The sequence below is a fragment of the Oncorhynchus mykiss genome, unplaced genomic scaffold, assembly GCF_013265735.2.
Source record: "Oncorhynchus mykiss isolate Arlee unplaced genomic scaffold, USDA_OmykA_1.1 un_scaffold_188, whole genome shotgun sequence".
In the NCBI taxonomy this organism is placed as follows: Eukaryota; Metazoa; Chordata; class Actinopteri; order Salmoniformes; family Salmonidae; genus Oncorhynchus; species Oncorhynchus mykiss.
The window spans coordinates 1-25,000 of NW_023493674.1; the positions used below are offsets into that span (position 1 = coordinate 1).

At 52.7% G+C, this 25,000-nt stretch overlaps 1 protein-coding gene across 1 annotated transcript in view; it reads left to right on the forward strand.

Annotated features, from left to right (window-relative positions):
* Positions 1 to 10,542: 10,542 nt before the first annotated feature.
* The window catches only part of LOC110519241 (TBC1 domain family, member 30), a 37,149-nt gene continuing 22,691 nt past the window's right edge, over positions 10,543 to 25,000 (forward strand). The window contains exons 1-3 of the mRNA XM_036972652.1: positions 10,543 to 10,803; positions 18,614 to 18,675; positions 18,793 to 18,858. Of these exons, the coding sequence (XP_036828547.1) occupies positions 10,617 to 10,803; positions 18,614 to 18,675; positions 18,793 to 18,858 (315 nt within the window). The 5' untranslated portion in view covers positions 10,543 to 10,616. The remainder of the gene's footprint in view (positions 10,804 to 18,613; positions 18,676 to 18,792; positions 18,859 to 25,000) is intronic.

Consider the following 25,000-nt stretch of genomic DNA (forward strand, 5'->3'; position numbering starts at 1 on the left):
GTCCAGCTCTAGGGTACAGTGGGGGGTAGTCCAGCTCTAGGGTACAGTGGGGGGAGTCCAGCTCTAGGGTACAGTGGGGGGGGGGTTCCAGCTCTAGGATACAGTGGGGGGGGTCCAGCTCTAGGGTACAGTGGGGGGGGGGGGAGTCCAGCTCTAGGGTACAGTGGGGGGGGGGGGAGTCCAGCTCTAGGGTACAGTGGGGGGGGGAGTCCAGCTCTAGGATACAGTGGGGGGGGTCCAGCTCTAGGGTACAGCCTGGGGGGGAGTCCAGCTCTAGGGTACAGTGGGGGGGAGTCCAGCTCTAGGATACACTGGGGGGGGTCCAGCTCTAGGGTACAGTGGGGGTAGTCCAGCTCTAGGGTACAGTGGCGGGGTGAGACCTGCTCTAGGGTACAGTGTGGGGGAGTCCAGCTCTAGGATACACTTGGGGGGGGTCCAGCTCTAGGGTACAGTGGGGGGGGTCCAGCTCTAGGGTACAGTGGGGGGGGGAGTCCAGCTCTAGGGTACAGTGGGGGGGAGTCCAGCTCTAGGGTACAGTGGGGGGAGTCCAGCTCTAGGATACAGTGGGGGGGAGTCCAGCTCTAGGATACAGTGGGGGGGTCCAGCTCTAGGGTACAGTGGGGGGGGGAGTCCAGCTCTAGGATACACTTGGGGGGGGGGGGACCTGATCTAGGGTACAGTTGCGGGGGGGAGACCTGCTCTAGGGTACAGTGGGGGGGGGGGGGGGGGAGTCCAGCTCTAGGGTACAGTGGGGGGGGGGGGGGGGAGTCCAGCTCTAGGGTACACTAGTGGGGGGGGGGCGGGGGGAGTCCAGCTCTAGGGTACAGTGGCGGGGGGGGAGACCTGATCTAGGGTACAGTGTGGGGGAGTCCAGCTCTAGGATACACTTGGGGGGGGTCCAGCTCTAGGGTACAGTGGGGGGAGTCCAGCTCTAGGGTACAGTGGGGGGGGGGGGGAGTCCAGGTCTAGGGTACAGTGGGGGGGGGTCCAGCTCTAGGGTACAGTGGGGGGGTGGGGGCGAGTCCAACTCTAGGATACAGGGGGGGGGGGGGGGGGAGTCCAGCTCTAGGGTACAGTGGGGGGGTGAGTCCAGCTCTAGGGTACAGTGGGGGGGAGTCCAGCTCTAGGGTACAATGGGGGGGGGTCCAGCTCTAGGGTACAGTGGGGGTAGTCCAGCTCTAGGATACAGTGGGGGGAGTCCAGCTCTAGGGTACAGTGGGGGGGGGGTCCTGCTCTAGGGTACAGTGGCGGGGGTGAGACCTGCTCTAAGGTACTGGGGGGGGGGGTGGGGGAGTCCAGCTCTAGGGTACAGTGGGGGGAGGGGGGGTGTGAGTCCAGCTCTAGGGTACAGTGGGGGTGTGAGTCCAGCTCTAGGGTACAGTGGAGGGGTGAATCCAGCTCTAGGGTACAGTGGAGGGGTGAGTCCAGCTCTAGGGTACAGTTGGGGTAGTCCAGCTCTAGGGTACAGTGGGGCGAGTCCAGCTCTAGGGTACAGTGGCGGGGGGGGGGGCGGTGAGTCCTGCTCTAGGGTACAGTTGCGGGGGGGAGACCTGCTCTAGGGCACTGGGGGGGGTGGGGGAGTCCAGCTCTAGGGTACAGTGGGGGGAGGGGGGGTGTGAGTCCAGCTCCAGGGTACAGTGGGGGTGTGAGTCCAGCTCTAGGGTACAGTGGAGGGGTGAGTCCAGCTCTAGGGTACAGTGGAGGGGTGAGTCCAGCTCTAGGGTACAGTGGGGGGGGGGGGGGGGTGAGTCCAGCTCTAGGGTACAGTGGGGAGGAGTCCAGCTCTAGGGTACAGTGGGGAGGAGTCCAGCTCTAGGGTACAGTTGGGAGGAGTCCAGCTCTAGGGTACAGTGGGGAGGAGTCCAGCTCTAGGGTACAGTGGGGGAGGAGTCCAGCTCTAGGGTACAGTGGGGGAGGAGTCCAGCTCTAGGGTACAGTGGGGGGGGAGTCCAGCTCTAGGGTATAGTGGGGGGGGGTCCAGTTCTAGGGTACAGTGGGTGGGCAGTCCAGCTCTAGGGTACAGTGGGGGGGGGGTCCAGCTCTAGGGTACAGTGGGGGTGGGGAGTCCAGCTCTAGGGTACAGTGGGGGTGGGGAGTCCAGCTCTAGGATACAGGGGGGGGGGTCCAGCTCTAGGGTACATTGGGGGGGAGTCCAGCTCTAGGGTACATTGGGGGGGGAGTCCAGCCCTAGGGTACAGTGGGGGGGAGTCCAGCTCTAGGGTACAGTGGGGGGAGTCCAGCTCTAGGGTACAGTGGGGGGGGAGTCCAGCTCTAGGGTACAGTGGGGGGGAGTCCAGCTCTAGGATACACTGGGGGGGGGTCCAGCTCTAGGGTGCAGTGGGGGGGAGTCCAGCTCTAGGGTACAGTGGCGGGGGGAGACCTGCTCTAGGGTACAGTGGGGGGGAGTCTAGCTCTAGGATACACTGGGGGGGGTCCAGCTCTAGGGTACAGTGGGGGTAGTCCAGCTCTAGGGTACAGTGGCGGGGGGAGACCTGCTCTAGGGTACAGTGTGGGGGGAGTCCAGCTCTAGGATACACTTGGGGGGGGGTCCAGCTCTAGGGTACAGTGGGGGGAGTCCAGCTCTAGGGTACAGTGGCGGGGGGAGACCTGCTCTAGGGTACAGTGGGGGGAGTCCAGCTCTAGGGTACAGTGGGGGGGGGAGTCCAGCTCTAGGGTACAGTGGGGGGGGGGTCCAGCTCTAGGGTACAGTGGGGGGGGTGGGGGCGAGTCCAACTCTAGGGTACAGTGGGGGGGAGTCCAGTTCTAGGGTACAGTGGGGGGGAGTCCAGCTCTAGGATACAGTGTGGGGAGACCTGCTCTAGGGTACTGGAGGGGAGTCCAGCTCTAGGGTACAGTGGGGGGGGGGTGAGTCCAGCTCTAGGGTACAGTGGGGGGGTGAGTCCAGCTCTAGGGTACAGTGGGGGGGTGAGTCCAGCTCTAGGGTACAGTGGGGGGGTGAGTCCAGCTCTAGGGTACAGTGGGGGGGTGAGTCCAGCTCTAGGGTACAGTGGGGGGGTGAGTCCAGCTCTAGGGTACAGTGGGGAGGAGTCCAGCTCTAGGGTACAGTGGGGAGGAGTCCAGCTCTAGGGTACAGTGGGGAGGAGTCCAGCTCTAGGGTACAGTGGGGAGGAGTCCAGCTCTAGGGTACAGTGGGGAGGAGTCCAGCTCTAGGGTACAGTGGGGAGGAGTCCAGCTCTAGGGTACAGTGGGGAGGAGTCCAGCTCTAGGGTACAGTGGGGAGGAGTCCAGCTCTAGGGTACAGTGGGGAGGAGTCCAGCTCTAGGGTACAGTGGGGAGGAGTCCAGCTCTAGGGTACAGTGGGGAGGAGTCCAGCTCTAGGGTACAGTGGGGAGGAGTCCAGCTCTAGGGTACAGTGGGGAGGAGTCCAGCTCTAGGGTACAGTGGGGGGGAGTCCAGCTCTAGGGTACAGTGGGGGGTGGGGAGTCCAGCTCTAGGGTACAGTGGGGGGTGGGGAGTCCAGCTCTAGGCTACATTGGGGTGGGGAGTCCAGCTCTAGGGTACAGTGGGGGGTAGTCCAGCTCTAGGGTACAGCGGGGGGGAAGTCCAGCTCTAGGGTGCAGTGGGGGGGCGAGTCCAGCTCTAGGATACAGTGGGGGGGGTCCAGCTCTAGGGTACAGTGGGGGGGAGTCCAGCTCTAGGATACACTGGGGGGGGTCCAGCTCTAGGGTACAGTGGGGGGAGTCCAGCTCTAGGGTACAGTGGGGGGGGGGGGGGGGAGTCCAGCTCTAGGGTACAGTGGGGGGGGGTCCAGCTCTAGGGTACAGTGGGGGGGGTGGGGGGGGAGTCCAAGTCTAGGATACAGGGGGGGGGAGTCCAGCTCTAGGATACACTGGGGGGGGTCCAGCTCTAGGGTACAGTGGGGGTAGTCCAGCTCTAGGGTACAGTGGCGGGGGGAGACCTGCTCTAGGGTACAGTGTGGGGGGAGTCCAGCTCTAGGATACACTTGGGGGGGGTCCAGCTCTAGGGTACAGTGGGGGGAGTCCAGCTCTAGGGTACAGTGGGGGGGGGGGGGGGGAGTCCAGCTCTAGGGTACGGGGGGGGGGGGGGGGGGAGTCCAGCTCTAGGGTACAGTGGGGGGGAGTCCAGCTCTAGGGTACAGTGGGGGGAGTCCAGTTCTAGGGTACAGTGGGGGGGAGTCCAGCTCTAGGATACAGTGGGGGGAGACCTGCTCTAGGGTACTGGAGGGGAGTCCAGCTCTAGGGTACAGTGGGGGGGTGAGTCCAGCTCTAGGGTACAGTGGGGGGGTGAGTCCAGCTCTAGGGTACAGTGGGGGGGTGAGTCCAGCTCTAGGGTACAGTGGGGGGGTGAGTCCAGCTCTAGGGTACAGTGGGGGGGTGAATCCAGCTCTAGGGTACAGTGGGGGGGTGAGTCCAGCTCTAGGGTACAGTGGGGGGGTGAGTCCAGCTCTAGGGTACAGTGGGGGGGTGAGTCCAGCTCTAGGGTACAGTGGGGGGGTGAGTCCAGCTCTAGGGTACAGTGGGGGGGGAGTCCAGCTCTAGGATACAGTGGGGGGTGGGGAGTCCAGCTCTAGGATACAAGGGTGGGGGGGGGTCCAGCTCTAGGCTACATTGGGGTGGGGAGTCCAGCTCTAGGGTACAGTGGGGGGTAGTCCAGCTCTAGGGTACAGTGGGGGGAGTCCAGCTCTAGGGTACAGTGGGGGGGGGGTTCCAGCTCTAGGATACAGTGGGGGGGGTCCAGCTCTAGGGTACAGTGGGGGGCGGGGAGTCCAGCTCTAGGGTACAGTGGGGGGGGGGAGTCCAGCTCTAGGGTACAGTGGGGGGGGAATCCAGCTCTAGGATAGTTTGGGGGGGGTCCAGCTCTAGGGTACAGCCTGGGGGGGAGTCCAGCTCTAGGGTACAGTGGGGGGGAGTCCAGCTCTAGGATACACTGGGGGGGTCCAGCTCTAGGGTACAGTGGGGGTAGTCCAGCTCTAGGGTACAGTGGCGGGGGGAGACCTGCTCTAGGGTACAGTGTGGGGGGAGTCCAGCTCTAGGATACACTTGGGGGGGGTCCAGCTCTAGGGTACAGTGGGGGGTCCAGCTCTAGGGTACAGTGGGGGGGGAGTCCAGCTCTAGGGTACAGTGGGGGGGAGTCCAGCTCTAGGGTACAGTGGGGGGGAGTCCAGCTCTAGGGTACAGTGGGGGGGAGTCCAGCTCTAGGATACAGTGGGGGGGAGTCCAGCTCTAGGATACAGTGGGGGGGTCCAGCTCTAGGGTACAGTGGGGGGGGGAGTCCAGCTCTAGGATACACTTGGGGGGGGGGGGACCTGATCTAGGGTACAGTTGCGGGGGGGAGACCTGCTCTAGGGTACAGTGGGGGGGGGGGGGGGGGGAGTCCAGCTCTAGGGTACAGTGGGGGGGGGGGGGGGGGGAGTCCAGCTCTAGGGTACACTAGTGGGGGGGGGGCGGGGGGAGTCCAGCTCTAGGGTACAGTGGCGGGGGGGGAGACCTGATCTAGGGTACAGTGGCGGGGGGGAGACCTGCTCTAGAGTGCAGTGGGGGGGAGTCCAGCTCTAGGGTACAGTGGGCAGGAGTCTAGCTCTAGGGTACAGTGGGCAGGAGTCCAGCTCTAGGGTACAGTGGGGGGGCAGTCCAGCTCTAGGGTACAGTGGGGGGGGGGGATCCAGCTCTAGGGTACTGTGGGGTGGGGTGGGGGGGAGTCCAGCTCTAGGGTATGGGGGGTGGGCGGGGAGACCTGATCTAGGGTACAGTGGCGGGGGGGAGACCTGCTGTAGGGTACAGTGGGGGGCAGTCCAGCTCTAGGGTACAGTGGGGGGGAGTCCAGCTCTAGGGTACGGGGCGGAGGGGGAGTCCAGCTCTAGGGTACAGTGGGGGGGAGTCCAGCTCTAGGGTACAGTGGGGGGGAGTCCAGCTCTAGGGTACAGTGGGGGGGGAGTCCAGCTCTAGGGTACAGTGGGGGGGAGTCCAGCTCTAGGGTACAGTGGGGGGGAGTCCAGCTCTAGGGTACAGTGGGGGGAGTCCAGCTCTAGGGTACAGTGGCGGGGGGGAGACCTGATCTATGGTACAGTGGCGGGGGGAGACCTGCTCTAGGGTACAGTGGGGGGGGGGAGTCCAGCTCTAGGGTACAGTGGGGGGGGGGAGTCCAGCTCTAGGGTACAGTGGGCAGGAGTCCAGCTCTAGGGTACAGTGGGCAGGAGTCCAGCTCTAGGGTACAGTGGGGGGGGCAGTCCAGCTCTAGGGTACAGTGGGGGGGGGGATCCAGCTCTAGGGTACTGTGGGGTGGGGTGGGGGGGAGTCCAGCTCTAGGGTATGGGGGGTGGGCGGGGAGACCTGATCTAGGGTACAGTGGCGGGGGGGAGACCTGCTCTAGGGTACAGTGGCGGGGGCGAGACCTGCTGTAGGGTACAGTGGGGGGGCAGTCCAGCTCTAGGGTACAGTGGGGGGGAGACCTGCTCTAGGGTACAGTGGGGCGGGGGGAGTCCAGCTCTAGGGTACAGTGGGGGGGGGGTGGTTTAGTCCAGCTCTAGGGTACGGGGCGGAGGGGGAGTCCAGCTCTAGGGTACAGTGGGGGGGAGTCCAGCTCTAGGGTACAGTGGGGGGGAGTCCAGCTCTAGGGTACAGTGGGGGGGGAGTCCAGCTCTAGGGTACAGTGGGGGGGAGTCCAGCTCTAGGGTACAGTGGGGGGGAGTCCAGCTCTAGGGTACAGTGGGGGGAGTCCAGCCCTAGGGTACAGTGGCGGGGGGGAGACCTGATCTATGGTACAGTGGCGGGGGGAGACCTGCTCTAGGGTACAGTGGGGGGGGAGTCCAGCTCTAGGGTACAGTGGGGGGGGAGTCCAGCTCTAGGGTACAGTGGGGGGGGGAGTCCAGCTCTAGGGTACAGTGGGGGAGGAGTCCAGCTCTAGGGTACAGTGGGGGGGGGGGGAGTCCAGCTCTAGGGTACAGTGGGGGGGGGAGTCCAGCTCTAGGGTACAGTGGGGGGGGGGGGGTTAGTCCAGCTCTGGGGTACAGTGGCGGGAGTCCAGCTCTGGGGTACAGTGGCGGGGGGGGGGAGTCCTGCTCTAGGGTACAGTGGCGGGGGGAGTCCAGCTCTAGGGTACAGTGGGGGAGGAGTCCAGCTCTAGGGTACAGTGGGGGGGGGGGGAGTCCAGCTCTAGGGTACAGTGGGGGGGGGGGGGGAGTCCAGCTCTAGGGTACAGTGGGGGGGGAGTCCAGCTCTAGGGTACAGTGGGGGGGGGGGGGTTAGTCCAGCTCTAGGGTACAGTGGGGGGAGTCCAGCTCTGGGGTACAGTGGCGGGGGGGGGAGTCCTGCTCTAGGGTACAGTGGCACGGGGGAGACCTGCTCTAGGGTACAGTGGGGGGGGGAGTACAGCTCTAGGGTACAGTGGGGGGTGACCTGCTCTAGGGTACAGTGGGGGGGGGGGGGGGGGAGTCCAGCTCTAGGGTACAGTGGGGGGGGATTCCAGCTCTAGGGTACGGTGGGGGGGAGTCCAGCTCTAGGATACAGTGGGGGGAGACCTGCTCTAGGGTACTGGGGGGGGGGGGAGTCCAGCTCTAGGGTACATTGGGGTGGGGAGTCCAGCTCTAGGGTACAGTGGGGGGGGGGGTTCCAGCTCTAGGATACAGTGGGGGGGGGGGTTCCAGCTCTAGGATACAGTGGGGCGGGTCCAGCTCTAGGGTACAGTGGTGGGGGGGGAGTCCAGCTCTAGGGTACAGTGGGGGGGGGAGTCCAGCTCTAGGGTACAGTGGGGGGGAGTCCAGCTCTAGGATACAGTGGGGGGGTCCAGCTCTAGGGTACAGTGGGGGGGGGAGTCCAGCTCTAGGATACACTTGGGGGGGGACGACCTGATCTAGGGTACAGTTGCGGGGGGGAGACCTGCTCTAGGGTACAGTGGGGGGGGGGGGGGGGGGGGAGTCCAGCTCTAGGGTACAGTGGGGGGGGGGAGTCCAGCTCTAGGGTACACTAGTGGGGGGGGGGGCGGGGGGAGTCCAGCTCTAGGGTACAGTGGCGGGGGGGGAGACCTGATCTAGGGTACAGTGGCGGGGGGAGACCTGCTCTAGGGTACAGTGGGGGGGAGTCCAGCTCTAGGATACAGTGGGGGGGTCCAGCTCTAGGGTACAGTGGGGGGGGGAGTCCAGCTCTAGGATACACTTGGGGGGGGACGACCTGATCTAGGGTACAGTTGCGGGGGGGAGACCTGCTCTAGGGTACAGTGGGGGGGGGGGGGGGAGTCCAGCTCTAGGGTACAGTGGGGGGGGGGAGTCCAGCTCTAGGGTACACTAGTGGGGGGGGGGGTGGGGGGAGTCCAGCTCTAGGGTACAGTGGCGGGGGGGGAGACCTGATCTAGGGTACAGTGGCGGGGGGAGACCTGCTCTAGAGTGCAGTGGGGGGGGGTCCAGCTCTAGGGTACAGTGGGGGGGGGGGGGGGAGTCCAGCTTTAGGGTACAGTGGGGGGGGGGGGGGGAGTCCAGCTCTAGGGTACAGTGGGGGGGGGGGTCCAGCTCTAGGGTACAGTGGGGGGGGGGGGGGGGTCCAGCTCTAGGGTACAGTGGGGGGGGGGGGGTCCAGCTCTAGTGTACAGTGGGGGGGGGGGGGGGAACTCATTATTTATTGAAAATCGGCATCAAACTCATAGCGTGCACTTTGAACACCCTGTGAAGTTGACCATCATGTATTTTAATCTGTAGCCTAAGAAACGACATGGTCCTAGTGGGTGGACTGCACACCTTATCATCATGTGACTCCAACATTTAATCTGAGCTTTATTTTAGCCAGGTCGCAGTTGTAAATGAGGACTTCTTCTCAGCTAGCCTACCTGGTTAAATAAAGGTCAAATATGAATGTCTGTATAAATGTATTTGTGTATATAGGCGTTTCCACGGCCATATCTCCCATAATACATTTTACGGACACACAAAGATCCCATGTAATATGAACATGATCTGTAAACATTTTATAAAATTGTACTGAAATGTTGTTAATTGTTTGTATGGTATGGCTTTACTGACATATACACTGTGGCTGGAAACGTGGTCTACGACGGGCCGTAGAATCTACTGCGGGCCGTAGGGTCTACTGCGGGCCGTGGGGTCTACTGCGGGCCGTAGGGTCTACTGCGGGCTGTGGGGTCTACTGCGGGCAGTGGGGTCTACTGCGCGCCGTGGGGTCTACTGCGGGCCGTGGGGTCTACTGCGCGCCGTGGGGTCTACTGCGGGCAGTGGGGTCTACTGCGGGCCGTGGGGTCTACTGCGGGCAGTGGGGTCTACTGCGGGCCAATATTACTCTGAATGATAAAATCACATTACAGCTACTACTGCCAGTCTGTCACTCCCACACACGTAATGTATTTTGAAGTCTGTTATAAAATGCATTTTAATGTTTAAAAATGGTTTTATAATGTATATTACTGCCTTAATGTTGCTGGCCCCAGGAAGACTAGCTGCTGCCTTGACAGGAACTAATGAGGATCCATAATAAACCCCAGGAAGAGTAGCTGCTGCCTTGGCAGGAACTAATGGGGATCCATAATAAACCCCAGGAAGAGTAGCTGCTGCCTTGGCAGGAACTAATGGGGATCCATAATAAACCCCAGGAAGAGTAGCTGCTGCCTTGGCAGGAACTAATGGGGATCCATAATAAACCCCAGGAAGAGTAGCTGCTGCCTTGGCAGGAACTAATGGGGATCCATAATAAACCCCAGGAAGAGTAGCTGCTGCCTTGACAGGAACTAATGAGGATCCATAATAAACCCCAGGAAGAGTAGCTGCTGCCTTGGCAGGAACTAATGGGGATCCATAATAAACCCCAGGAAGAGTAGCTGCTACCTTGGCAGGAACTAATGGGGATCCATAATAAACCCCAGGAAGAGTAGCTGCTGCCTTGGCAGGAACTAATGGGGATCCATAATAAACCCCAGGAAGAGTAGCTGCTACCTTGGCAGGAAGTAATGGGGATCCATAATAAACCCCAGGAAGAGTAGCTGCTGCCTTGGCAGGAACTAATGGGGATCCATAATAAACCCCAGGAAGAGTAGCTGCTGTCTTGGCAGGAACTAATGAGGATCCATAATAAACCCCAGGAAGAGTAGCTGCTGCCTTGGCAGGAACTAATGGGGATCCATAATAAACCCCAGGAAGAGTAGCTGCTGCCTTGACAGGAACTAATGAGGATCCATAATAAACCCCAGGAAGAGTAGCTGCTGCCTTGGCAGGAACTAATGGGGATCCATAATAAACCCCAGGAAGAGTAGCTGCTGCCTTGACAGGAACTAATGGGGATCCATAATAAACCCCAGGAAGAGTAGCTGCTGCCTTGGCAGGAACTAATGGGGATCCATAATAAACCCCAGGAAGAGTAGCTGCTGTCTTGGCAGGAACTAATGGGGATCCATAATAAACCCCAGGAAGAGTAGCTGCTGTCTTGGCAGGAACTAATGGGGATCCATAATAAATACAAATATACATGACAGCCTGATTATTATTACTACTCTGAGGAGCTGATATACAGTATCTATAGTGTTCCAGCTACAGGACCGGTCTCCAGTCAGCCAAGCTGATCTATATATCTATATATCTATAGTGTTCCAGCTACAGGACCGGTCTCCAGTCAGCCAAGCTGATCTATATATCTATATCTATGTATCTATATTGTGTTTCAGCACCAGAAGAGTTGAGCTGTATCATAGGAGAGGTACGCTACAGGACAGGTCTCCAGTCAGCCAAGCTGCTGCGCCAGCTGAAGAGGAGAGACTGCCTCAGTCACAAGCTCCAGAAGAACTATGACATCATCACCGCCTGTCTGCAGGCCGTGTCCCAGAAGAGAAGTAAGGAGACGCGGTAGTGCCCTGTGTAGTCGTGCTCCCTATTCCCTATGTAGTGTCGTGCTCCCTATTCCCTATGTAGTGTCGTGCTCCCTATTCCCTATGTAGTGTCGTGCTCCCTATTCCCTGTGTAGTGTCGTGCTCCTATTCCCTGTGTAGTGTCGTGCTCCCTATTCCCTGTGTAGTGTGGTTCTCCTATTCCCTGTGTAGTGTCGTGCTCCCTATTCCCTGTGTAGTGTCGTGCTCCCTATTCCCTATGTAGTGTCGTGCTCCCTATTCCCTATGTAGTGTCGTGCTCCCTATTCCCTGTGTAGTGTCGTGCTCCCTATTCCCTGTGTAGTGTCGTGCTCCCTATTCCCTATGTAGTGTCGTGCTCCCTATTCCCTGTGTAGTCGTGCTCCCTATTCCCTATGTAGTGTCGTGCTCCCTATTCCCTATGTAGTGTCGTGCTCCCTATTCCCTGTGTAGTGTCGTGCTCCCTATTCCCTATGTAGTGTCGTGCTCCTATTCCCTGTGTAGTGTCGTGCTCCCTATTCCCTGTGTAGTGTGGTTCTCCTATTCCCTGTGTAGTGTCGTGCTCCTATTCCCTGTGTAGTGTCGTGCTCCCTATTCCCTGTGTAGTGTCGTGCTCCTATTCCCTGTGTAGTGTCGTGCTCCTATTCCCTGTGTAGTGTCGTGCTCCCTATTCCCTGTGTAGTGTCGTGCTCCCTATTCCCTGTGTAGTGTCGTGCTCCCTATTCCCTGTGTAGTGTCGTGCTCCCTATTCCCTGTGTAGTGTCGTGCTCCCTATTCCCTGTGTAGTGTCGTGCTCCCTATTCCCTGTGTAGTGTCGTGCTCCTATTCCCTGTGTAGTGTCGTGCTCCTATTCCCTATATTACCCTGACCACACCCTCCAGACGGTGTGCCCAGGGCCTCCAGACGGTGTGCCCAGGGCCTCCAGACGGTGTGCCCAGGGCCTCCAGACGGTGTGCCCAGGGCCTCCAGACGGTGTGCCCAGGGCCTCCAGACGGTGTGCCCAGGGCCTCCAGACGGTGTGCCCAGGGCCTCCAGACGGTGTGCCCAGGGCCTCCAGACGGTGTGCCCAGGGCCTCCAGACGGTGTTCACACCCCTCCACTTTTTCCACATTTTATTGTTACAGCCTGAATTTAAAATGGATTCAATGTAGTGTTTTTGTTGCTGCGTACTGGTGTTCCCTATATTTATATATTTTGGGGGGGGCAATGAGCACATTTTATGTCTTGTGAGCGGAAACTTGAACATTGAGAAAGTTGTGCAACTTCCGGTGCACGTTCACAGTGTTAGACAGTAGCCAATAGGCTGTACCCTTACAGTTTCAGTAGCCAATAGGCTGTACCCTTACAGTTTTAGACAGTAGCCAATAGGCGGTGCCCTTAGTTTTAGACAGTAGCCAATAGGCTGTGCCCTTACAGTTTCAGTATTCAATAGGCTGTACCCTTACAGTTTTAGACAGTAGCCAATAGGCGGTGCCCTTAGTTTTAGACAGTAGCCAATAGGCTGTGCCCTTACAGTTTCAGTAGCCAATAGGCTGTACCCTTACAGTTTTAGACAGTAGCCAATAGGCTGTGCCCTTACAGTGTTAGACAGTAGCCAATAGGCTGTATGTACCCTTACAGTTTCAGTAGCCAATAGGCTGTACCCTTACAGTTTCAGTAGCCAATAGGCTGTGCCCTTACCGTTTAGACAGTAGCCAATAGGCTGTATGTACCCTTACAGTTTCAGTAGCCAATAGGCTGTACCCTTACTGTTTTAGACAGTAGCCAATAGGCTGTGCCCTTACAGTTTTAGAGAGTAGCCAATAGGCTATTGTGGCTATTTTGAGCATAATGTAGTCCTACCAACAAAACCAATGGAACAAATTCCATGACATTTTCACATGGCAATAGCTTCTGATTTCTATGGCCTACAGTAGTCTGTCTATATGTGGTGTTCAATTCAGGCCTACATTGATGGGCTTGACATTAATGATAGATTTGACTTGATCTTTAACACCATGGGTCTGTAAATTGTATTGTGTTGTATGATGCAAGAAACCACGTATTGTTATTACCATGCAGTAAAGTAGACCACATTGTGGGCTACCCTTCCGCCTATTGGCTTATTTGCATATTCAAGCCTGTCTCAAAATACAACACTGCCCCTTTAAGACATACGCTTGTTTACGTCGACTGTCTTTTCAGACTGCTTGAAATGTAGCCGACACGTGTTGTGCTTTGGAAGCAGTAACTCCCCATTGCTGACCTAATACTGATCTATACTTGGGCTAATAACTCGCTAACTAACAAAGAATATCGACGATAGTGCACTGGTCTGAATAGCGCATTCACTCGCTGGTGACGGGAAGACCGCTGGTGGACAACCCCCACCAATAGAGTTGCGCTCTGGCTCTGCCTACAACAACATCACAGATTCAATCTAGCGAAGTTACATTTGTTTTGGTTTGTTTCATTGAAAAGGGCCTGATTTTATTATGTTGATTTGATCACAGAAAAAAATGGTTGATCTGCAAACTAATGGAGTGAATTTCCGTCTCTTGCGTCTCTGCGTGCAGCATGGCGTTAAACCAGCAGTCCAGGAGGAAGTGCGCAGCCGCATTGTTGCCTACAACAAACGATAAACCATAATGTCAACGGGATTATGCTTTTTGAAATTTTTACAAATTACTTAATGAAAATCTTAATCTTGTCTTTTCATAAACATTGGATCCCTTTGTTATGACGAGCCTAAATAAGTTCAGGAGTAAACATTTGCTTAACAAGTCACATAATAAGTTGCATGGACAATAATAGTGTTTAACATGTTTTTTTTTAATGACTTCCTCATCTCTGCTTTCCACCAGACACTGGGAGTTAAATTCACCTTTTCAGCTGGACAATAACCTGAAACACAAGCTCAGATATAGACTGGAGTTTGCTTACCAATTAGACATTGAATGTTCCTGAGGGTCCTAGTTACCGTTTTGACTTAATTCTGTTTGAAGATCTGTAGCAAGACTTGAAAAGGGCTGTCTGACAATGATCAACAACCAACTTGAGTTTGAACAAAAAAAAAACAAGTTTTCAAATGTTGTATAATCCAGCTGTAGGAAGCTCTTTGAGATTTACCCATAACGACCCACAGCTGTAGAAAGCTCTTTGAGATTTACCCATAACGACCCACAGCTGTAGGAAGCTCTTTGAGATTTACCCATAACGACCCACAGCTGTAGGAAGCTCTTTGAGATTTACCCATAACGACCCACAGCTGTAGGAAGCTCTGAGATTTACCCATAACGACCCACAGCTGTAATCGCTGTCAAAGGTGATTATGTATTGACTCAGGGGTGTGAATACTGATGTATTGACTCAGGGGTGTGAATACTGATGTATTGACTCAGGGGTGTGAATACTTATTTATTGACTCAGGGGTGTGAATACTTATGTATTGACTCAGGGGTGTGAATACTTATGTATTGACTCAGGGGTGTGAATACTTATGTATTGACTCAGGGGTGTGAATACTGATGTATTGACTCAGGGGTGTGAATACTGATGTATTGACTCAGGGGTGTGAATACTGATGTATTGACTCAGGGGTGTGAATACTGATGTATTGACTCAGGGGTGTGAATACTGATGTATTGACTCAGGGGTGTGAATACTTATTTATTGACTCAGGGGTGTGAATACTTATGTATTGACTCAGGGGTGTGAATACTGATGTATTGACTCAGGGGTGTGAATACTGATGTATTGACTCAGGGGTGTGAATACTTATTTATTGACTCAGGGGTGTGAATACTGATGTATTGACTCAGGGGTGTGAATACTTATTTATTGACTCAGGGGTGTGAATACTGATGTATTGACTCAGGGGTGTGAATACTTATTTATTGACTCAGGGGTGTGAATACTTATGTATTGACTCAGGGGTGTGAATACTTATTTATTGACTCAGGGGTGTGAATACTTATGTATTGACTCAGGGGTGTGAATACTTATGTATTGACTCAGGGGTGTGAATACTTATGTATTGACTCAGGGGTGTGAATACTGATGTATTGACTCAGGGGTGTGAATACTTATGTATTGACTCAGGGGTGTGAATACTTATTTATTGACTCAGGGGTGTGAATACTTATGTATTGACTCAGGGGTGTGAATACTTATGTATTGACTCAGGGGTGTGAATACTTTTGTTGATTTTTTTATTTATTTTTATACTTTTGATTTTTTTTATTTTTTTTAAATGTGCTAACATTTCTTAAAACATGTTTTCACTTTGTCATTATGGGGTTTTGTGGGTAAATGGGGGGGATTAATGCTGTAACACGACAAAATGTGGATTAAGTCAAGGGGTATGAATATGTTCTGTTGTCTGTTCTCTGCCCCCACCCACCCAGTTAACCCCCCCCTTCAGTTGGTGATGTCATTGTCTTCAGGGTGGATGGATGTTGGCTGTGCAGGTTTGCTCTTATTAACCAGGAAGTGGTATGGGTGTTTCCCCCAGAGAGCTGAGTAGACTAGCATGCTCCACGTCTCAGCACCATATTATAACCTACCAACACCATTCCTCAATATCCTGCCCAGTGCCCAACCAGACGGTGATCTATGTCTGCTTGGATAGGTTGTTTTCACACAGTACTTTCCAGCAGGGCTCCATGATCTACAGTAGATGTGGAACTGTAGACAGGCAAGTGCAGGATCTGTACATCTGGTTACTCCATTCTTACAGCTCACTTTTCTTAATGTCCTTCTCTGTTCAATCACCATGCAGCATGGCACCTACCATGGAGGTAAAGTATGTAGTAACAGGGATCAACATGGCACCTACCATGGAGGTATAGTGTATGTAGTAACAGGGATCAACATGGCACCTACCATGGAGGTATAGTGTATGTAGTAACAGGGATCAACATGGCACCTACCATGGAGGTATAGTGTATGTAGTAACAGGGATCAACATGGCACCTACCATGGAGGTAAAGTATGTAGTAACAGGGATCAACATGGCACCTACCATGGAGGTATAGTATGTAGTAACAGGGATCAACATGGCACCTACCATGGAGGTATAGTGTATGTAGTAACAGGGATCAACATAGCACCTACCATGGAGGTAAAGTATGTAGTAACAGGGATCAACATGGCACCTACCATGGAGATAAGTATGTAGTAACAGGGATCAGCATGGCACCTACCATGGAGGTATAGTGTATGTAATAACAGGGATCAACATGGCACCTACCATGGAGGTATAGTGTATGTAGTAACAGGGATCAACATGGCACCTACCATGGAGGTATAGTGTATGTAGTAACAGGGATCAACATGGCACCTACCATGGAGGTAAATTATGTAGTAACAGGGATCAACATGGCACCTACCATGGAGGTATAGTATGTAGTAACAGGGATCAACATGGCACCTACCATGGAGGTATAGTATGTAGTAACAGGGATCAACATGGCACCTACCATGGAGGTATAGTATGTAGTAACAGGGATCAACATGGCACCTACCATGGAGGTATAGTATGTAGTAACAGGGTGTAAAGTGGGACTTGTCTTCTCACAGGACCAGCAGCATGTTACAGTACCTCTACCTGAAGTCATCTGGCTGAGACTCATACATGCCTTGTTATCTAGTGATGTAGCAGCGATGACAGTCTCTCCATTCACAATGGCTCTCTTTTTGGGGTTGTTGCTCTGCCGAGCTTCCCCTCTCCACCCCTCCCTTCACATTACTTCATCACGGCTTTCTTCTCCTCCGCCACCATACCGCATCCATCCATCCATCCCTCCCTCCCTCCCTGTGACGCTGGGTAGGGGTGTATACCGGGGCAGCAGCTCCTGAGACCGCTGCAGAGCCGCATCTCCTCCATATGGTTAGGGAGGGAGGGACAACTGATCATCGATTAAGACAGATCTATATATTCTAGCAACTCTTGAATCAATGTTTTAAAGGCATAATTGCGCGTGATTTCCTCCTGGATGGATCGGATATCAAGGCCATTTCCTGTGTGCGCGAGACTGTTGACAGTTCTTGGGTTGGACCGGAGACGGAAAGATCAATGTGATTGATCAACCTCCCTGCTCCCTGGAAGACATCGGGCTGTCGTGGAGCAGCTGGGCGACGGGATTCGCGTGGGACGGAGGGAATAACAGACATTTTTAGATTGAAGCAGCGCACAAAGGGGAATAAACATCAATGTAATCTACCGACAATTACTTTTAGGCTACATGGTGCGTGTTTCGGTTTGATTGGGAAATGAAGCAGGCCCGGTTTAACGCGGGGAGGAGGGCTCGGTCTGGGCCGTGTGTGTTGCGGCAGGGTTCGAGCGGTGTCGGTAACATCATCAGTAACGTCCTGAAGAAAAGGAACGGAATCTCGCGGAGAGCGCCCCGTCTGCTCTGCACGCTCGAGCCAGGTGACCGAACGGAGCCCGTTCAGCTCCGGCCTGATTGCTACTCTGTTCGTTTTTGTCTCAGGGGAGGGAGCGCTGTGGTCTTGTCTGTACAGAATAACATGTCACTGCTAGTTGTGGTGGCGTCATGGGGGTTGTTCATTCATTGTGGTTCTGAAATCATGGCGATAGTTTACAAGGCGTTTCATTCATGTGATTCCCCGTCAACCTTGTGTTAGGGCTGATAGGACTGATATAACTAAAGCCCTGTAGTTGAATTCCTTCATGTCGTCTTGTATTGGATGCAGCTGTCCGATGTAGCCTAGCTACATGTAGCCTAGCCCATAGGTCTAGTCATATCTATCTCTAGGAGGAGGGTGTCATGGTCGCTGTAATGTAAACACAGTGTCGGGGGCGACTCTGGTGGCCAGCAGCTGACCAGCTATATAAGACCTTACCAGATCTCAACATGGAGGAGACAGACAGCGCTCAGAGAGACCCAGGTTGGAGCTATACTCTAAACTGTATAAAAGGTTAGTGTAGGTGGGGAGAGTTAGAGAGACCGGTGTGAGCTGGTAGCATGAAGCCGTGCAGAGCGGGGCAAATGGCGGCTGTGTGGTCGCTGGCTGGCCGCCAGACAGGTTAGGGCTGGAGGAACGGGTTCAGTCTGAATCATTCTCTTTCCCGTTTGTTTCATTTAAGGATGCTCTGATCTGGGTTATAGTTTCGTTACTTCCGTTGTGTGAGTTTCAGAGCGTCAGGTTGTGGTCGTTAGGACTTGTTGTAGTGTAACTCGAGAGCGAAACCGGAAAGGATTCAGCACCACAGTGGCGGACAGCAACATCTAATAAAACACAACCTGGGGCGAATTCGTCATGGAAACGTTTACCGTTTAAGAACCAAACGGAGGCAAACAGAGCAAAACTATAGTTTTTATTGGACAAATCCGGCTAGATGCCACCCTGTTTTAGTTCTGTTTGCTCCCGTTTTAAGAAACGTTTTGCAACAGAATTGGCTTAATGAATAGCCCCAGAGAGCCTAGCACCTCACAGCTGTTCGGTGGTGCTGAAAATAGATTAAGAGTAAATCATTGGAAGAACGCAAAGTCACTAATATATTTCCACATCGCCATGTTTCAGTACCATGATACATGTGATTTGTTTAGCCCAGGTGCACACGGATAGCAGTGACGTCATTACATGTGATTTGTTTAGCCCAGGTGCACACGGATAGCAGTGACGTCATTAGTAATGGAAGTGCTTATTTTCCTCCCCGCATGTCACTGTACTTAGACTGATGATATGATGTACCTGATTAGTCAGTAGGCCTCGTTAGAGAGCTTTCTGTGTGTGTGGTGACTGACCGTTCTGCTACAGTGGAGTTCTTCAGTCTGTACACTGTTCTCTGTAGGAGTGGACACCAGGTTAAAGTTCACCATCGAACCTTCTCTGGGCAAGAACGGCTTCCAACAGGTCAGTATGGTCGTGTCCCATCACATCTTTAGCCCTGTTTCAGGTGTCTGTGTGTGTATCATATTTATGTGGATCTGATCTGTCTGAATCTGATCTGTGTGTTCTCTCTCTCCCCAGTGGTATGATGCTCTGAAGGCTGTGGTCAGACTTCCTACAGGCATCCCTAAAGAGTGGAGGAAGAGGGTACGTCATAGTAGTGCTACAGATGTGATGGTTCTTCCCATCTCTCTAGTGATGTTTATTCTGACTGGCCAGCCAGCGGTCCCAGTTGATTGGTGTTTATTCTGACTGGCCAGCCAGCGGTCCCAGTTGATTGGTGTTTATTCTGACTGGCCAGCCAACGGTCCCAGTTGATTGGTGTTTATTCTGACTGGCCAGCCAGCGGTCCCAGTTGATTGGTGTTTATTCTGACTGGCCAGCCAGCGGTCCCAGTTGATTGGTGTTTATTCTGACTTGCCAGCCAGGGGCCCCAGTTGATTGGTGTTTATTCTGACTGTAGACAGAAGGAAACACATCAGATGTGCAGGACAAGCAGTATTTTGATGGCTGTAGATTTCTGTTACCATGGAAATACCTGTGCATTAGCCAGGTGGTAATGCAGCCATTACAACTAGAGCATGCTAGCTAACTCTCTCCTGTAGAACACTGTGAGGGCCCACTGGGACAGGCTGAATTTCTTCAGCTTCCTGAGGTTGAAGAGTCGCAGTCTTCGCTACGGTGTCAGTGTGGTTTGACCATTTCAGCTCCTCTGAGATGGGTACGCAGAGGAACTTGAGGTTTTTGACAGTCTCCACTGCTGCCCGAATGATGAGGACGTGGACATGCCCAGCCTGGTTCCTCCTGAAGTCCACAATCAGCTTCTTTGCTTTGCTGATGTTCAGGGAGAGGTTGTTTACCTGACACCACACCGTCAGAGTGCCTACCTCCTCTCTGTAGGTTGTCTGGTCGTTGTTCAGGGAGAGGTTGTTTACCTGACACCACACTGTCAGAGTGCCTACCTCCTCTCTGTAGGTTGTCTGGTCGTTGTTCAGGGAGAGGTTGTTTACCTGACACCACACCGTCAGAGTGCCTACCTCCTCTCTGTAGGCCGTCTGGTCGTTGTTCAGGGGGAGGTTGTTTACCTGACACTACACCGCCAGAGTGCCTACCTCCTCTCTGTAGGTTGTCTGGTCGTTGTTCAGGGAGAGGTTGTTTACCTGACACCACACCGTCAGAGTGCCTACCTCCTCTCTGTAGGCCGTCTGGTCGTTGTTCAGGGGGAGGTTGTTTACCTGACACCACACCGTCAGAGTGCCTACCTCCTCTCTGTAGGTTGTCTCGTTGTTGGTAATCAGGTCTACTGTCTTGTCGTCAGTGAACTTGATGATGGAACTGTGTGAGGCCAGTCGTGTGTGTGTGTGTGTACAGGGAGTACACAAGGTGCTTGATGTGCTTAAATGTTGTGCTCTGAAGTTCAAGTACTGGAATATCTTGAAAATCTGACATTTTCTCCAGTTGGTACATGAAATGTACTTGAATTAAAATGAAGAGAACAGAATATTATCAAATGTTAATATGAAAAATGTATTGGTCTTGTGAATTCATTTCCAGGCAGACTAGAGTTTCATTTCCTCACGTGTTTCGAGCTCTGGTTGCCAGGCGAGCTCGCTCATTCTGCCCACACTGCCACTCAGCCAGGTAGGTACAGAACTGACTCACTTGGCTGATGGCAAACGTCACATCGATAGGCAAATGTAGATTCAATCTTGCCTGGCAGGATATTGATTTTTATGAATGAGTTTTGCCAGACCTGGTAATTAACCAGTTTAGTTAATTATCGTTTACCCATTTATTGCATTGATCAATACTCAGAAGGCTTCTTGACCTGAGTTCTCATCGTTGATCAACGCCCAGAAGGCTTCTTGACCTGAGTTCTAATCGTTGATCAACGCTCAGAAGGCTTCTTGACCTGAGTTCTAATCGTTGATCAACGCTCAGAAGGCTTCTTGACCTGAGTTCTAATCGTTGATCAACGCTCAGAAGGCTTCTTGACCTGAGTTCTAATCGTTGATCAACGCCCAGAAGGCTTCTTGACCTGAGTTCTAATCGTTGATCAACGCTCAGAAGGCTTCTTGACCTGAGTTCTAATCGTTGATCAACGCCCAGGAGGCTTCTTGACCTGAGTTCTAATCGTTGATCAACGCTCAGAAGGCTTCTTGACCTGAGTTCTAATCGTTGATCAACGCTCAGAAGGCTTCTTGACCTGAGTTCTAATCGTTGATCAACGCTCAGAAGGCTTCTTGACCTGAGTTCTAATCGTTGATCAACGCCCAGAAGGCTTCTTGACCTGAGTTCTAATCGTTGATCAACGCCCAGAAGGCTTCTTGACCTGAGTTCTAATCGTTGATCAACGCTCAGAAGGCTTCTTGACCTGAGTTCTAATCGTTGATCAACGCTCAGAAGGCTTCTTGACCTGAGTTCTAATCGTTGATCAACGCCCAGAAGGCTTCTTGACCTGAGTTCTAATCGTTGATCAACGCCCAGAAGGCTTCTTGACCTGAGTTCTAATCGTTGATCAACGCCCAGGAGGCTTCTTGACCTGAGTTCTAATCGTTGATCAACGCCCAGAAGGCTTCTTGACCTGAGTTCTAATCGTTGATCAACGCCCAGAAGGCTTCTTGACCTGAGTTCTAATCGTTGATCAACGCTCAGAAGGCTTCTTGACCTGAGTTCTAATCGTTGATCAACGCCCAGAAGTTCTAATCGTGCCTACCTCTGAGTGGCTCGTTATGAACAAGTGGAATCATGAATGATTCATGCGTGCTCATTATGTTCGTCTGCTCCCTCTGAATCATGAATAATATGTGCTCATTATGTTCGACTGCTCCCTCTGAATCATGAATAATATGTGCTCATTATGTTCGACTGCTCCCTCTGAATCATGAATAATATGTGCTCATTATGTTCGACTGCTCCCTCTGAATCATGAATAATATGTGCTCATTATGTTCGACTGCTCCCTCTGAATCATTAATAATATGTGCTCATTATGTTCGTCTGCTCCCTCTGAATCATTAATAATATGTGCTCATTATGTTCGTCTGCTCCCTCTGAATCATGAATAATATGTGCTCATTATGTTCGACTGCTCCCTCTGAATCATGAATAATATGTGCTCATTATGTTCGACTGCTCCCTCTGAATCATGAATAATATGTGCTCATTATGTTCGACTGCTCCCTCTGAATCATGAATAATATGTGCTCATTATGTTCGACTGCTCCCTCTGAATCATGAATAATATGTGCTCATTATGTTCGACTGCTCCCTCTGAATCATGAATAATATGTGCTCATTATGTTCGACTGCTCCCTCTGAATCATGAATAATATGTGCTCATTATGTTCGACTGCTCCCTCTGAATCATGAATAATTCATGTGCTCGTTATGTTCCCCTGGATTTGCCTTGTTAGCAGCTCGTTCATTCACCACTCTGTCCGACAGGAAACGCCGCCCACGACATACAGTAGGCAGAGAGGTGAAAATAAATGGCTTAGTCCAGACCTGAAGTGGCAGAGAGGTGAAATGGCTTAGTCCAGACCTGAAGTGGCAGAGAGGTGAAATGGCTCAGTCCAGACCTGAAGTGGCAGAGAGGTGAAATGGCTTAGTCCAGACCTGAAGTGGCAGAGAGGTGAAATGGCTTAGTCCAGACCTGAAGTGGCAGAGAGGTGAAATGGCTTAGTCCAGACCTGAAGTGGCAGAGAGGTGAAATGGCTTAGTCCAGACCTGAAGTGGCAGAGAGGTGAAATGGCTCAGTCCAGACCTGAAGTGGCAGAGAGGTGAAATGGCTTAGTCCAGACCTGAAGTGGCAGAGAGGTGAAATGGCTTAGTCCAGACCTGAAGTGGCAGAGAGGTGAAATGGCTTAGTCCAGACCTGAAGTGGCAGAGAGGTGAAATGGCTTAGTCCAGACCTGAAGTGGCAGAGAGGTGAAATGGCTTAGTCCAGACCTGAAGTGGCAGAGAGGTGAAATGGCTTAGTCCAGACCTGAAGTGGCAGAGAGGTGAAATGGCTTAGTCTAGACCTGAAGTGGCAGAGAGACAGTGGGGATTTTTAAAAACTTCCCTTGACACTATCACATCTATTTTGTGAAGTGCTCCAGTCCCTCCTGCAGCAAAGCACCCCCACAACATGATGCTGTCACCCCCATGCTTCACGGTTGGGATGGTGTTCTTCGGCTTGCAAGCCTCCCCCTTTTTTCTCCAAACATAACGATGGTCATTATGGCCAAACAGTTCTATTTTTGTTTCATCAGACCAGAGGACATTTCTCCAAAAAGTACCATCTTTGTCCCCATTTGCAAACTGTAGTCTGGCTTTTTTTTCTAGAGGTTCTGGAGCAGTGTCTTCTTCCTTGCTGAGCGGCCTTTCAGGTTATGTCGATATAGGACTTGTTTTTACCGTGGATATAGATACTTTTGTACCTGTTTCCTCCAGCATCTTCACAAGGTCCTTTGCTGTTGTTCTGGGATTGATTTGCACTTTTCGCACCAAAGTACGTTCATCTCTAGGAGACAGAACGCGTTTCCCTCCTGAGCGGTATGACGGCTGCGTGGTCCCATGGTGTTTATACTTGCATACTATTGTTTGTACAGATGAATGTGGTACCTTCAGGCGTTTGGAAATTGCTCCCAAGGATGAACCAGGCTTGTGGAGGTCTACAATTTTTTTTTTTTTCTGAGGTCTTGGCTGATTTCTTTAGATTTTCCCATGATGTCAAGCAAAGAGGCACTGAGTTTGAAGGTAGGCCTTGAAATACATCCACAGGTACACCTCCAATTGACTCAAATGATGTCAATTAGCCTATCAGAAGCTTCTAAAGACATTACATTTTTTTTTTTAATTTTCCAAGCTGTTTAAAGGCACAGTCAACTTAGTGTATGTAAACTTCTGACCCACTGGAACTGTGATACAGTGAATTATAAGTGACATTATTTGTCTGTAAATAATTGTTGGAAAAATTACTTGTGTCATGTACAAAGTAGATGTCCTAACCGACTTGCCAAAACTATAGTTTGTTAACAATACATTTGTGGAGTGGTTGAAAAACAAGTTTTAATGACTCCAACCTAAGTGTATGTGAACTTCCCACTTCAACTGTACGCAGCCCTCGTTGTCCTCTGCAGCTCAGTTGTTTTGCTCAAAGCGGGAGAACGAGGGGTTTAGCTCGTCCGGTAGGGCGGCATTGGCGTCCGCGACATGGCTGGCTTTTATTGTAATCCGTGAAAGTTAGGAGCCCCTGCCACAAACGCCTCGTGTCCGACCCGCTCAATTGCTCCTCCACTTTGTCCTATACTTCTGCTTTGCCATCTTGATCAATCTGCGTAGGTCGTATTTGTTCTGTTTAACCAAACTAGTGTCTCTGGTCACCCTGTCCGAAGCACCATCTCTCTCTCCTTCAGAGACGGCCCCTGGCTTCTTCACCTGCTGGATCGTCTGAGACCAGCCGAACAACTGATGAAACTGAGGAGGATTTCTGTCTGTAATAAAGCCCCGTTGTGGGAACAGAGTAATTCTGATTGGCTGGGCCTGGCTCCCCTGTGGGTGGCCCTATGCCCTCCCAGGCCCACCCATTGCTGTGCGCCTGCCCAGTCATGTGAAATCCATAGATTAGGCCCTAATTAATTTATTTCAGTTGACTGATTTCCTTCTGTGAACTATAACTTGTTGTGTTTTGTATTTTTATGTATATCTACCACCAGATATCTAACAGGTGACCAACCATACACATACACTGAGTGTACCAAACATTAGGAGCACCTTCCTAATATTGAGTTGCACCCCCTTTTGACAAGTTCCTGACACAAACCGGTGCACCTGGCACCTACTACCATACCCCTTTCAAAGGCACTTTACTGTGTCTCCTCTGTCAGGACTCTTTACTGTGGGTCTCCTCTGTCAGGACAGGACTCTTTACTGTGGGTCTCCTCTGTCAGGACTCTTTACTGTGGGTCTCCTCTGTCAGGACAGGACTCTTTACTGTGGGTCTCCTCTGTCAGGACAGGACTCTCTACTGTGGGTCTCCTCTGTCAGGACAGGACTCTTTACTGTGTCTCCTCTGTCAGGACTCTTTACTGTGGGTCTCCTCTGTCAGGACTCTTTACTGTGGGTCTCCTCTGTCAGGACTCCTCTGTCAGGACTCTCTACTGTGGGTCTCCTCTGTCAGGACTCTTTACTGTGTGTCTCCTCTGTCAGGACTCTTTACTGTGGGTCTCCTCTGTCAGGACTCTTTACTGTGGGTCTCCTCTGTCAGGACTCCTCTGTCAGGACTCTTTACTTTGTGTCTCGT